This window comes from Cetorhinus maximus, chromosome 2 (assembly GCF_964194155.1).
Source record: "Cetorhinus maximus chromosome 2, sCetMax3.hap1.1, whole genome shotgun sequence".
In the NCBI taxonomy this organism is placed as follows: domain Eukaryota; kingdom Metazoa; phylum Chordata; class Chondrichthyes; order Lamniformes; family Cetorhinidae; genus Cetorhinus; species Cetorhinus maximus.
In genome coordinates, this window is record NC_135880.1 from 89,231,791 (window position 1) to 89,246,351 (window position 14,561).

The 14,561-nt window shown below is 41.2% G+C and overlaps 1 protein-coding gene across 3 annotated transcripts in view; it reads right to left on the minus strand.

The window, feature by feature from the left end:
- Nucleotides 1-4,848: 4,848 nt before the first annotated feature.
- Nucleotides 4,849-14,561, minus strand: part of cep120 (centrosomal protein 120) — a 293,666-nt gene continuing 283,953 nt past the window's right edge. For all 3 annotated transcript variants that reach the window (XM_078566851.1, XM_078566858.1, XM_078566843.1), the window contains 2 exons: nt 10,281-10,426; nt 4,849-5,938 (listed from right to left, as the gene is read on the minus strand). In XM_078566851.1, coding sequence (XP_078422977.1) covers nt 5,701-5,938; nt 10,281-10,426 — 384 coding nt within the window. In that variant the 3' untranslated portion in view covers nt 4,849-5,700. The remainder of the gene's footprint in view (nt 5,939-10,280; nt 10,427-14,561) is intronic.

Here is a 14,561-nt window from a genome sequence, read left to right on the forward strand (position 1 = left end):
TGCTATCTTCTTGCCCATAAACTACTAACGTTAAGGGTATTGCAAATGTCAAATTTGTGAATTGTTTAAAAGTCACCAGAATCACAAGGTATATTCCGATGAAGGCCATTCAACTGCAACTGACAGATCTAATGCAGGGAAAGGAAAAACACATCTTTATCCCAAAACATCACCTACTACCTCCTTGAATGACATAAATCTTTTGGCTCTATGACAATCCCAAGGGTAGAATTTTCCCCCCGCTTGGGGGGGTGGGGGGGGCGGGTTGTGCAGGGGCAGGCGCGGAACCGATTGGCGCCCCTGATCAGGTCTGTGCCGCCATTTTATGTGGGCGGGCCAATTAAGGCCTGCCCAGCGTGATGTGTGCCCGGAGGCGCTGAGCGGTGTGAGCGGAGGTGGATTCCCTGAGTCGGGGCCTGCGTTCTTTCGCACATGCGTGAAACAGCAGAAACCTCCCTGATGCACAGAGGTACCTCAGAGAGATTAGTTTAAGTTTTCAAAATCTAAATAAAGAAAAAACTTTAAGACACATCCCCTCATGTGACAGTGTCACATGAGCTGGGACATGTCAATGAATTTTTATAAAAATTTTTATTCAATTTCTAAATACTTTATGAAACCTCATCCCGCCCGTGGATGTGGTTCTATGAAAAATGCGAAGGCCACCTGGGCTCTTCGCCTGCCCACCTTAAGGTTGGACGGGTAGCTCAGTTTATTAGTTTAATTTGTTTTTAAATGGCCTTAATAGGCCTTTGACAGTTGGGCAGGCGCGCAGCCGAGAACCGAAAATCTAAATTATGCACGATGACGTCGGGACGCACGCCCGACGTCATTTTATGCCTCGGCAAGCGGACCCCACCCACTCTTGCAGAGCCGAAAATTCTGGCCCAAGTGTTTATTGCTCTTTGTGTAAAGTGCCTCTTGATATCTGGCCTAAATGTCCCTTTCACCAGTTTTAATCTATACCCCATTTTCTCGTGTTCGGTCAAACCTTGGAGTAACAGCTTGGATTCACCATGTATGCAGTTTAATATCTTGTATATCAATAAAGGTTCCCTTTCAGTACCCTCATTTCAAGGGCAGAAAATTCCAGCCACTTCAGGCTTTCTTCATAACTCAATCTTTAGATGCTAGGGATCAATTTAGTGCCTGGGATCACATTATAGACTGAAAATTATTCCAGGATGTAATTTTCAAATACACTGCAACACTCAATTTGGATGATTTTATTCATCCTTGACTTGCCAACAGCTTCACTCCAGTATGGATATTGTCAACTGGTGTCTGCTATGCCTTGAATTTGTGATTAAGGATTAAAAGATTGTGAATCAATCATTGCAAGGTTACCAGGAAATAACACAACCAGATTATATTTATGATTGTTTAAGAGATAAAATATCTTGCAAAATAAAATTTTATTTCAACCACTCATTTATAAAAAACAAAGACCAATTCAATGAAAACACAAAAACCGCATTGAAAATTTGCAATTTAAATTTTGATCCATTATGTTAAATAGTATCAAGTTTCAAGGACAATGACCAAGACTAAGATAGAAACCCTGAAAGATGAGATCCATTTTTTGAAGAAGCAGCTCCCTCTGCTGCTTGGTTATAGAATTTCAAATCTATCATTTGTTCCAAGGAGATTCAAATAGGTTTATTTCTTGCGAAGCATACTGATTACTCTCAAATTCTGATTTCAATAATCAGACTTTCCTTTCCAATGCAAGAAATGTTAGTTACAATTTTGTACAATAAGTGTTTTCATCTTACCGGGAGTGGGGGGGGCACATGGGAATAATTTTAAACCTCCTATGCACTATTTCCTGATTGCCAGCCATTTACCACTATTGCTGATCTACGAACTTAAGAAATAAGGGAAGTAGGCCATACATCCCCTTGAGTTTGCTCTGCCACTCAATAAGATAAGATTATGGCCTCAACTCCACTTTCCCACCTGTTCTCCAGAACTTATGACCACCCCGACCCCCACCCCAGTTCAAAAATCTGTCTAATTCAGCCTTGAATATATTCAATGACTCAGCCTCCACAACTTTCTGGGGTCGAGAATTCTGAAAATTCATGATCCTTTGAAAGAAGAAATTCCTCCTTATCTCCATCTTAAATGGCCAAGCACTTATTTTGAAACTCTGCCCCCTATTTTAAGGTTCCCTCATGAAGGGATCATCCTCTGTCAACCCCCCCTCAGATTCATATGTTTCAATGAGATCTTATCTCAGTCTTCAAACCACCAATAGGCCCAACCTTTCCTCATAAGACAGCCCCTTCTTCACTGGAATCAGCCTAGTGAACATTCTCTGAGCTGCCTTCAATGCAAGGATATTGTTTCTTAAATAAGGACACCAAACCTGAAGGCAGCACTCTAGGTGTGGTCTCACCAACACCCTGCACAGATGTGCTAAAACTTCTCTACCTTCATACTCTATACCCCCTTGCAATAAAGGCCTACATTCCATTTGCCTTCCTATTTACTTGTTGCACCTGCTAACTTTTTGTTTCATGTACGAGGATGCACAGATCCCTCTATACCACAGCATCTGTAATCTCTCTCCATTTAAACATTTTGTTTTTCTATTCTTCCTACCAAAGTGTATAACTTCACATTCCCCACATTACACTCCATCTGCCAAATTTTAGCCTACTCACATAATTGATCTACATCCCTTTGAAGACCACGTATCCTTGTATCATTAGCAAACCCGACTCGGCCCCTTCATTCAAGTCATTTGTATATGTTGTAAATAGTTGTCACCAGGCTAGTATTCCAGAAGACCCAGGGTAATTCTCTGGAGAACGGGGTTTGAATCCCACCACGGCAGATGGTGAAATTTGAATTCAATAAAAATCTGGAATTAAAAGTCTGATGATGACCACAAAACCATTGCCGATTGTTGTAAAAATCCATCTGGTTCACTAATAACCTACAGGGAAGGAAATCTGCTGCCCTTGCCTGGTCTGGCCTACATGTGACTCCAGACCCACAACAATGTGGTTGACTCTTAAATGCCCTCTGAACAGGGCAATTAGGGATAGGCAATAAATGCTAGCCAGCCAGTGATGCCCACATCCCATGAACGAATAAAAAAAAGGTCCCAGCACTGATCCCTGTAGCACTCCACTAGTTACAGTTTGTCAACCTAAGACTGACCCATTTGGCCCAACACTGTTTTCTGTTAGTTAACCAATCCTCTATCCATGCAAATAAATTACCTGCAATACTATGAGCTCATGTGCAGTAAACTTTTATGTTGCACCTTATCGAATGCTTTTTGGAAATTCAAATACACATCTACTGTTCTCCTTTATCCACTCTGCTTGTTACATCCTCAAAGAATGCTAATAAATCTGTCCAAAACAACTCCCCTTTCATAAAACCATGCTGTCTCTGCTTGATTTTATTATGATTTTCTAAATGTCCTGTTAATACTTCCTTAATGATGGATTCTAGCATTTTCCCAATGACAGATGTTTGGCTAGCTGACCTATAGTTTCCTGCTTTCAGTCTCCTTACTTTTTTTGAATAGGGGTGTTACATTTGCAGTTTTCCAATTCGCTGGAACCTTTCCAGAACTTTTGCCAATAACACCCTTTCTGTGAGATATGCAATCTTAATTGGAATATGTACTTTAACAAATCAGCAAATTGATATTATGTAACTTTTTTGGCTAACATAAGAAATAGGAGAAGATGACCATATGGTGCATTGAGCCTGCTCTGCCAGTCAATACAATCACGTCTGGTCTTGGCTTCAACTCCACTTTCCTGCCGAATCCCCACATCTCTTGATTCCAAGAGACCCCAAAAATCTGTTTATTTCAGCCTTAAATATGTTCATCGATGCAGCATTCACAACCCTTCTGAGGGGGAGAATTCCAAAGATCCACAACCCCTTGAGTGAAGGGATTTCTCATCTCAGTTCTAAATGATCATTCCCTTATCTCAAGACTGTGCCCTTGTATTCCAGATTTCCTAGCCAGAGAAAACAGCTTCTCAGTATCTGAATCACTTCTCATTCTCCTAAACTCCTACAATGGACAAAAGGTTTAATGAGGGAAAAAAGCTGCTGAGAACAAATTATTATTTGACCATCAATAAGTAGGGTCAAGTTTGAAGGGAACTGAAATCATATGAATATTTTTGTGCACAGAAACAAATTTTAAGACATTGTCTAACATTCAGCCTGTATAACAGTACTTTGTTCACATTTCAGCTATTTCTCAAAAAATTTGCTTTAAAATCTAGTAACTGCTGCAGGGGTTCAGGGGAAAGATTTACAGTGATGGAGCCGTTGATGTTGCTGTAAATGTTTGTCAATATATGCAATTTATATTTTCCAATACTGAAATTGCTAGCAGGAATTGAATATAAAAGTACTTCCTCATCTAGTCATTATAAAACTCCAGTTAAGAAATTTTAAACAGCCACACCTAGATGTGGCATAAATATTGATATATGTCCTTCTTAAATTGTTAAATTAAGATTTTGTTAAAATAAATTCGGCAAAACATATTATCAAATTATATTCCCATTGGCCAACTCAAATGGCTAAATGGTCAAAAGCATTCAATTAAGATCTTCATGGTGAAATAGTTTTGAAATATTTGACCGAACACCACTGATAGTATTTCACAGAGGAGAATGCACGAAGTATAGTGAGCATGAGGCAATGCCTGTGACTGCTGGATCCTTTAAAATCTCTCTCACAATGCATTGACATTGATTTGGCATCTAGTACGTATCAATTTAACTATTTTCTCGTTTGCTTAATTGCAACATATAAATTATTTTCACATATGACAGTGCATTCAAATAGTCAAGTTCTTCCTTTCACACTGGAAGTACATTTTATTTTAAAGGATTCTATGTTTCAAGTCACTAAAATGGAAAATAAACTAAAACCAATATAGCTGAGTACATTAACCACAATGTACATGACATAAAGGACTGTTAGATATAATTGTCAAGGCAGCTAGTGTTCCAAGTGGAGTTTCAGTTAAACGATAAAAAAGGGTTATTTCTTTGCGGCCTTCAAATCATTTCAGTATTCCGCGCTCATAACTCAACTGAAGATAGAATCAAAATGTCTGCTCCTCAGAGTTGCAATACTTGCATGTACTTGAATCCCTGGTTGTGACTTTATTGCTGCATAAAGGGAGGAACCTGCTGCCTGTTATCTCCATATTCTATGACATTACCTAAAAAATAATTGTTTTCTCCAATTCAGCTATTGTTCTTACCGTGAGGCACCTTTATCTTATCTGTTCTTCTTGACAGCCGATTTTTCTAAATTTATGGTGTAATCTTATCAGCCTAGTGGTGCCTCCAAAGAAAAAAATTCATATAATTTAATTGTGTTTAATGAATTTGAATGAAGTTTACTTTCCAAAAATAGCTATTTATAGACCCATTTAAAAACATCACACATCTGTAGGAGTTACTGTATAAATAAAACAAAATTTCTAGTTCATTCTAAGACAAGATTTTTCAAAAACACATTAAAAGTTGTACAAAAGCCAAAGTGTAAATTCAATCGGTATCAAAAGTTTGAATGGTATATTCACAAAATATACACTAATTTTGTATCAAAGACAGATGATTCGTAAAACATGGTAGATGATTAGCCATTATATGGCTGTCCTGTTATATGCTATACAAAGGTTTCATTGAAGTGTCATTCTCATCTCTGACCACCTCTCTTTGTCATAGCTTCACGTATTTGTCTGTCAAGCTCACTTATGATCCGATCCTCATGAGTGTATACTCCTGTCCTTAGTAAAGTGTCCCTCTCTTCTATGAGCCGAGCAAGATAATTGTCCAAGGCCTCATCTGGATGTCGAGCATGATCTCCAGCCTCCCTCCCACTGGCAGGGGCCTGCTGATCTGAAGATTCTTTTTTATCTTCTTGTAGCTTTAACCTGAAAAACATAAACCGAGAACTTTTAAAACTCCATGACAGTAATAAACTAAACTTAGTTCCAACTGGTATTTCTTGTGAGGCAACCAAAAATTTAAGAGCTACCTTAAAATATCAAATAGTAAGGAATGTAAAATAGAATGGTGGGTGCAATGATGCAGCATAGGTTAAAGTACCATCATACAATGTCATGTAGCGGTGCGATATGGATTTATTCCTGCCTTTCATTCAGTTCATGATCATTGCTGCAGCACTGGGAGAAATATTAGCTGCATTCCCAAATAAAAAGAGATGGCTTGGCGGGATGGAGAGGAGCCATCACCTGTCAAATTACTTGGCTCTTAGCTTGCATCTTCACAGTAACGTCAGGGTACGTTAGCCAAGAATGCAATGAGGCTGAGAAAGGGGAAGGGATGGGGGGGGCCTCATCCAACAATGATATAAAAACTCATAATGGTTTACTAATTTAAATCGCAAATCAAACCTTAATCCAAATATTCTGACAAAATACAGATTATGGGAAAATAGTAGGAACATTTCAATTATAATTTCAAGCACGTAAATTGAGGAATCCCACCAAAGCTTAATGCCTTTGATGCCATCATAATATTAAGGTCAATTCCAAGAAAATGGAAGATCCCAGTTTTGCATTCACTGTGGACCTAAAATGTGGAACTCTGGCAGAAACAGGCTAGAATATAAAGCAAATCCTCTCTGCTCAAATGATATATAAGTGACTTGCAATCTACATTAGCATATAGTTTTGTACATCTTGCTCAACACTGCTCATAGTAACTGCCAGCATCTTAACCTGCCACCAAACTGGTTGCTTATTTGTACAATTTACGCACAAGTATTCAGGTCACTATTAACTAAATTATACACCTGAGCTGTTCGTTTGAAAATAAAAACATTTTATTAGGAACAATACAAGATGATAACTGGACGTTTTCTGTTAGTTTTAAAATGTAGCTTGGTTTTCTGAAAAAAAAATCAATATCAGCCCTGAGTTTGAATGTTTCCTGTAGTTTACAGAATATTTATAATTCAGTCAATTAAATATAGTTTAATCATTACTTTGAGAAACATGTAATGTTAACGGTATCATGTTGATGACTTTACTTTGTACATTCCAGTTTTATTTTAAAAAGCTACGGCTAAGTTCTCCTCACTAACCAATTAGAATTGGCATTTTCTTACTGGTCTCTCATTGGAAGTTTTACAGCCACTTAGATTTTCATTTGAATATTTGCTATCTATTATTCTGATTTGCTACTATTTTACTTTAGGCCAGCAGAAAAGCATTAGGCAAAAATGTAACAAAAAGGGAGTATGCATATATACAAGACACTAAATATGAAATAGATACATGGACAGATGGTACCATTTTTCATTTTCTAAACAATTCAACCCAAAACTTGTCCTCAGTCCTAATGTTTTTTTTATTGATTCATGGGATGGCGAGGACAGCATTTATTGCCCATCCCTAGTTGCCCTTGAGAAGGTGGTGTTGTACTGCCTTCTTGAACTGCTGCAGTCCATGTGGTGTAGATGCACCCACAGTGCTGTTAGGGAGGGAGTTCCAGGATTCTGACCTAGCAACAGTGAAGGAACAGCGATATATTTCCAAGTCAGGATAGTGAGTGGCTTGGAGGGGAACTTCCAGGTGGTGGTGTTCCCATCTATCTGCTGCCCTTGTTCTTCTAGATGGTAGTGGCCATTGGTTTGGAAGGTGCTGTCTAAGGAGCCTTGGTGAGTTCCTGCAGTGTATCTTATAAGATGGCAAACACTGCTGCCACTGTGCTTTGGTGGTGGAGGGAGTGAATGTTTGTGGATGGGGTGCAAATCAAGCAGGCTGCTTTGTCCTGGATGGTATCAAGCTTTGAGTGTTGTTGGAGCTGCACACATCCAGGCAAGTGGGGACTATTCCATCACATACCTGACTTGTGCTTAGTAGACGGTGGACAAGCTTTGGGGAGTCAGGTGAGTGACTTGCCGCAGGATTCCTCGCCTCTGACCTACTCCACAGTATTTATATGGCTGGTTCAGTTCAGTTTCTGGTCAATAGTAACCCCCAGAATGTTGATCATGGGGGATTCAGCGATGGTAATGCCATTGAATGTCATGGGGCAATGGTTAGATTCTCTCGTTGGAGATGGTCATTGCCTGATGCTTGTGTGGTGCGAATGTTACTTGCCACTTGCCAGCCCAAGCCTGGATATTTTCCAGGTCTTGCTGCATTTGGACATGGACTGCTTCAGAGTCTGAGGAGTCAAGAATGGTGCTGAACATTGTGCAATCATCAGCGAACATCCCCACTTCTGACCTAATGTGGAAGGAAGGTCATTGATAAAGCAGTTGAAGGGCCAAGGACACTACCCCGAGGAACTCCTGCAGTGATGTCCTGGAACTGAGATGATTGACCTCCAACAACCACAACCATCTTCATTTGTACTAGGTATGATTCCAGCGATCGGAGAATTTTCCCCCTGATTCCCATTGACTCTGGTTTTGCTAGGGATCCTTGATGCCACACTCGGTCAAATGCTGCCTTGATGTCAAGGGCAGTCACTCTCACCTCACCTCTGGAGTTCAGCTCTTTTGTCCATGTTTGAACCAAGGCTGTAATGAGGTCAAGAGCTGAGTGGCCCTGGGCAGAACCCAAACTGAGTATCAGTGAGCAGGTTATTGCTAAACAAGTGCCGCTTGATAGCACTGTCGATGACCCCTTCCATTGCTTTACTGATGATCAAGAGTAGGCTGATAGGGTGGTAATTGGCAAGGTTGGATTTGTCCTGCTTTTTGTGTACAGGGCATATCATGGCAGATGCCAGTGTTGTAGCTGTAATGGAACAACTTGGCTTGGGGGCATAGCACGTTCCGGAGCACAAGTCTTTATGACTATAGATGGAATGTTGTCAGGGCCCATAGCCTTTACAGCATCTTCAACCGTTTCTTGATATCACGGAGAGTGAATCAAATTGGCAGAAGACTGGCATCTGTGATGCTGGGGATCACATGTTCATGAAAGGAAAGTGTGAGGTCGAGCACTTTGGTAGGAAGAATCAAAAGGCAGTCTATTAGTTAAATGGAGAGAGACTCCAAAAAGTGTAGCACAGAGGGATCTAGGTGTTCTTGTGCATGAAACACAAAAAGTTCGCATGCAGGTGCAGCAGGTAATTAAGAAGGCAAATGGATTTTTTAAATTCATTCATGGGATGTGGGCATCGCTGGCCAGCATTTATTGCTCATCCTTAATTGCCCTTGAGAACTGACTTGGCTTGCTCAGCCATTTTGGAGGGCATTTTTAAGAGTCAACCACATTGCTGTGGGTCTGGGGTCACATGTAGGCCAGGCCAGGTAAGGCAGGCAAGAGTTCCTTCCCTAAAGGACATTAGTGAACCAGTTGGATTTTTATGACAATCGACAGTGGTTTCAGGGTCATCATTAGACTTTTTTTAATTCCAGAATTTTTAAAAAAAATTAATTCAAATTCACCATCTGCCATGGTGGGATTCAAACTCAGGTTCCCAAAGCATTACCCTGGCTATCTGGAGTATGGTCTGGTGACAATAGTCTGGTAGCCTGTATTGCTACTAGGTGGTTGGAGCTCAAAAATAGGGAAGTCTTGTTACAACCGTACAAGGTGTTGTTGAGGCCACGCCTGGAGTATTGTGTACAGTTTTGGTTCCCGTATTTAAGAAAGGATATACTTGCATTGGAGGCAGTTCAAAAGAGATTCGCTAGGCTGATTCCTGGGATGAAGGGGTTGACTTATCAAGAACGGCTAAACAGGTTAGGCCTTTATTCATTAGAATTTAGAAGAATGAGGGGTGATCTTATTGAAATGTACGAGATTCTGAGGGGGCTTGACAGGGTAGATGTTGAGAAGTTGTTTCCACTTGTGGGTGAATCTGGAACTAGGGGACATAGTTACAGAATAAGGGGACACTCATTTAAAACTTAAATGCGAAGGAATTTCTTCCCTCAGAGAGTAGTGAATGTCTGGAATTCTCTACCCCAGAGTTGTGGAGGCTAGATCACAAAGTATTTAAAGAGGAGGTTGATAAGTTTTTGAAATATCGGGGAATTGAGAGCTATGAGGAGCTGGCATGAAAGAGGAGCTGAGGCCAGGGGCAGATCAGCCATGATCTTATTGAATGGCGGGGCAGGCTTGAGGGGCCGAATGTCTACTCCAGCTCCTATTTCTTACGTTCTGATGAACATGGTTCCCTTTTCATATCATGCACCTATATTGGATGTTTTAGATTTTTATCTTTAGTTCAAAATATAACTCAAAATTCTAATTGGACACTGCATAACATTTCTCCACTTTCTGGTACCTGTTCAGTTCATTCCTAATTTCCTCTAATTCTTGTCGTTCAGTTTTAACTACTTCTTTCTCCTCAGCTGCAAGGTACCGCAGCCTCATATGTTCCAGTTCTTGTTGCTGCTTCTTAAGTCGTGCCATTGCATTTTCTTGCTCACGCTAAAACAAAAAGAATATATTTTTAAAAATTTCAATTAACTAATATTTCACAGGTTCAGTCACTAACAGCTCATGAATAATCAACTGGGATTTAAATTTATTTAACTAGCTTTTTACTGATAGGCCAAGAACTTTGCATTTAGAACGGACTCGCCATTGGAAATATACTGAACAGCGTGAAGTTCCTGCATTGGATTTGACATTCAATTTATTATTCTAACTGACATTTTCTGATTCAGACTCTGTTACCCATTAACAATTCTTCAAGATGATCGGTTAAATAAATAACAGAGTTGTTTGCCCTGTTCACACAGGTCCCTTAGGCCCTCTGGGGGATGCTGCAATTTTGGTTAGTCAGATGATAGAAATTTTCATTGCAAAAGCCCACAGAAAACCTAACGCCACTCAGCAAAATCTGGCCAAAAATATTCCTGAAGCAGATTCTATTCATTAGTATTTTAAATAGAAGTCTATTTGTACTCCAAACATAAGTAGGTCTGGTTCCAAAGTTATTTAATAATTACAATGGAAAACAAATGAGAAAAATCCTTTTGGTTTTAATATAAGGAAATCCTGTTCGGTAGCATGGTTCCCTACTGATCAAAAGGCATTGAGATGAAGGCGCAAGTCTATGTTAACTTAATTAAGGATGCTTGTCTAGTTAAAACAACAGATTGCTTTTTGAAAACAGCCTGCAGGGTATTCATTTCCGAGTTTGGTTTGGTATTGAGAATGGAGGGGAGAAGACGATCTGCAGTTCACTCTTAGATTCAGCTTATCAGGCAGCAGCAGCAGCGATGATACTTCTGTTGGAGTATCTGGCCCTTCCAGCACAAGAATATTAACCAGCAAAATCATTCTCTCAAAGGAGGAGAGAAAATGGAAGAGTGGAAAGACAATGTACCACGTTATTAACTTTATCATTAAGACAACATGAAATACAGGTTTCAAAATGAGGCAGATAAAGGGATCCACTAGTTCAAAAAGCTCTCCATTTGGGGTAGGTACACTTTGGACCAAGGGCACAGCAGAAAATAGCCAGTTCTGTTTTTGCACTTCTCTACTGTTTTTACCTATGAGCACATTATTTTTGACTCTGTACATTAATGAGGCACACTTTGCAACAACAGCAATGTTTTTGTTCAGGCAGATGACTCTATTTTTCAGAGGTTCTAACAGGTATTAACCAAGTTTGTGTCAATCCTTGCTGAGGAACTCCATCAAAGAAGTGAAAAATGGTTCAACAGTTAACAATACCCTCAGTAGAGATAGTGATTTATGTAATAGATGACTCAGCAAAAATACTTAATGCATTAGCTTTAACATTGCTTCATTTACAAGTCTGCATCACAACTAAATGCTGTCTCAGATTTTCTACAATCTTAAAGAATACACCGAACAAATTAGATCATGAGACTCACATGTTTACTTTTCTATTTTTGGCAGACGAAAGATAAGGTCAACAACATTTTTCTCTCACTCACAACCGCAGATTACGACAATGATGAAAAAACAGTTGAATGGCTGACTTGATACATCTAACTTGCTAGTCAGTGGTGTCATGCCCAGTTAAGGTATGTCATATTCATAACTTTAAACATGGACTGCATTCGGTATAGAATTTTCTGGAACTACCTTTTATTTTAAAAATGGACATTAAAAGGCTGTCAAGATGGCTGCTGAGGGTCAGGTGACTTCTGCAATTTCTGTATAGACTCAAAAGTATATCAAACCTTCCGAAAGTTCCTAATTGAATGACCATGGGTGGAGTGTATCCCTTGAATGGACATACCAAGACAAAACCATTTGTGGAATTTACACCTCCTACTGCTTGCGGACTTAGCCAAAATTAAAACATATGGACTCTTAGACTTACTAAGATAAAAGCAAAATACTGCGGATGCTGGAAATCTGAAACAAAAATAAAAATAGCTGGAAAAACTCAGCAGGTCTGACAGCATCTGCGGAGAAGAATACTGTTAACGTTTCGAGTCCATGTGACTCTTCATCAGGCTCTTCTGATGAAGAATCATACGGACTCCAAACATTAATCGTACTCCTCTCCGCAGATGCTGTCAGACCTGCTGAGTTTTTCCAGCTAGTTTTATTTTTGTTCCTAGACTTACTGTCTCCAAGCTCGAAACATCAATGAGACCAAAAAGAAACCAGTCAAACCATAAGTAGGTGTAAATGGCCACCATCTTCTCCAATGTATAGCAATGGCTTATAACTTTAAATCATTTTGGGTGGACAATAGAAGCACTGATCATGTGGTCACCTGACCAAACCTATCTTCAGATACCAAATCTAATTACCCAGGAACCAGGGAGAAACCAGTCAGTCTGCAAAGCACACAGCAAGAGACAGCAGCAACAAAGGCACCAAAACCTATGTCGTAACACTGGAGACTACATCATAAGGTCTCCCAACCAGTTCCTTTTCAAGTCCACCAGTACAGAAACTTCACCCCCAGGTAAGAAAACTACAAGTAACTAAGGGTGGAATTCTCCCAAAAAGAAAGGGAAGTGCGGTGGCGAGCTGTTTCGGCAGCACCCAGCCTGCCACCTGTAGTGGCAGCAACTCACGTCCGATTCTGCGCTTGGAGCCTCATTAATTATGCAGGTATGCGTTTCTCTCCAAATCGGGAGTTGATTCAGCTGGTGGGTTCGTAGGTCTGGGCGTCATATTTAAACACCAGTCCAACACACAATCTCAATCTCTCCAGCCCACCAAAGATGTCTGCAACCCATAAGAGAAAAGCCAAGAGCCTCAGCACGAAGTCTGCACCTCGTCACCCACCAGGCCTTGGTCAGCGGGGTGCAAGAACAACGGCATGTGCTCTACCACACGGATGACTGCAGGAAGCACAGCAGCCTCACCTCTTGTACCTGGGATACCATAGCGGAGCAGGTCAGCGCAGCTGACACCCACGCCCAAATTGCCACCCAGTGCAGGAAGGGGATGAGTGATCTCATCCACTCCACCAGGGTAAGCCATCCTTCACCACCCTCCAATATCAAACTTTCGTCATGGCATCATGCACTCAAATGGCTATTCTCTTCAGGGGTTTCACGCAACAATTAACGGGGGACACATATCAACACTCATTCTCTCACCGAGACGTTTATATCACCACCATCCCATCTACCATGTTGCTCACACTCCATCCTCTGGCCCTTCTGGGGATGGCTCACCACCCACAGGGGACAAGCATCTCACCCAACTTCTGCTCCATCCCTTCATTTCTTCTTCACACAGGCGCGAGAGTGCGCAGACCGGGGGAGGCACGTTCGACATCCTCGCCCTCAGTGAATTCAAGGAGGCTGAGCTAGCTGGGTTCGACAAGGATCACTCCTGTGGGGAAGGGGAGGTCGGCCTGTTCAACCAACCTAGTACGGATCACAGCTCCATCACTTCATCAAATCCTGACAATCACAGTGAATCACGTGCAGTCTTATCTAGCTCTTGCTCATTAACTGAAACTCTCTTTTCTATTTTCTAGGCACAAGCACTTGGAGGGCCCCAAGCCATTTCAGCATCACCAGTGCGAGCCCCTGGACCTCATCTGAGGACGAAGCTCCAGAAGAACCATCAAAGGCACTCACACGCACCCTCCAACAGCTCAGAGATACACTGTTGGTGGTGCACAGATGTAGATTAGGCTCCGGCTCACTTTCTGGGGAACACCTCACTAACACGTCCCCGCAGCAGGCTGAGGCAGGGACATCTCAGTCCGGCACTCGCAAGGCTGCTGGAGACCAGCCACCTGCTCAGTCCGAGTCAGATGATGAGCCTCTGGAAGCGGCTGCCAAATCTATGCTGGAGATGCAATTTTTTTTTTAATTCATTCACGGGATGTGGGCTTCGCTGGCCAGGCCAGCATTTATTGCCCATCCCTAGTTGCCCTTCAGAAGGTGGTGGTGAGCTTCCTTCTTGAACCGCTGCAGTCCATGTGGTGTAGGTACACCCTCAATGCTGTTGGGAAGGGAGTTCCAGGATTTTGACCCAGCAACAGTGAAGGAATGGTGATATATTTCCAAGTCAGGAAGGTGAATGACTTGGAGTGGAACTTCCAGGTGGCGGTGCTCCCACCTATCTGCTGCCCTTGTCCTTCTAGATGGTAGTAGTCGTAAGC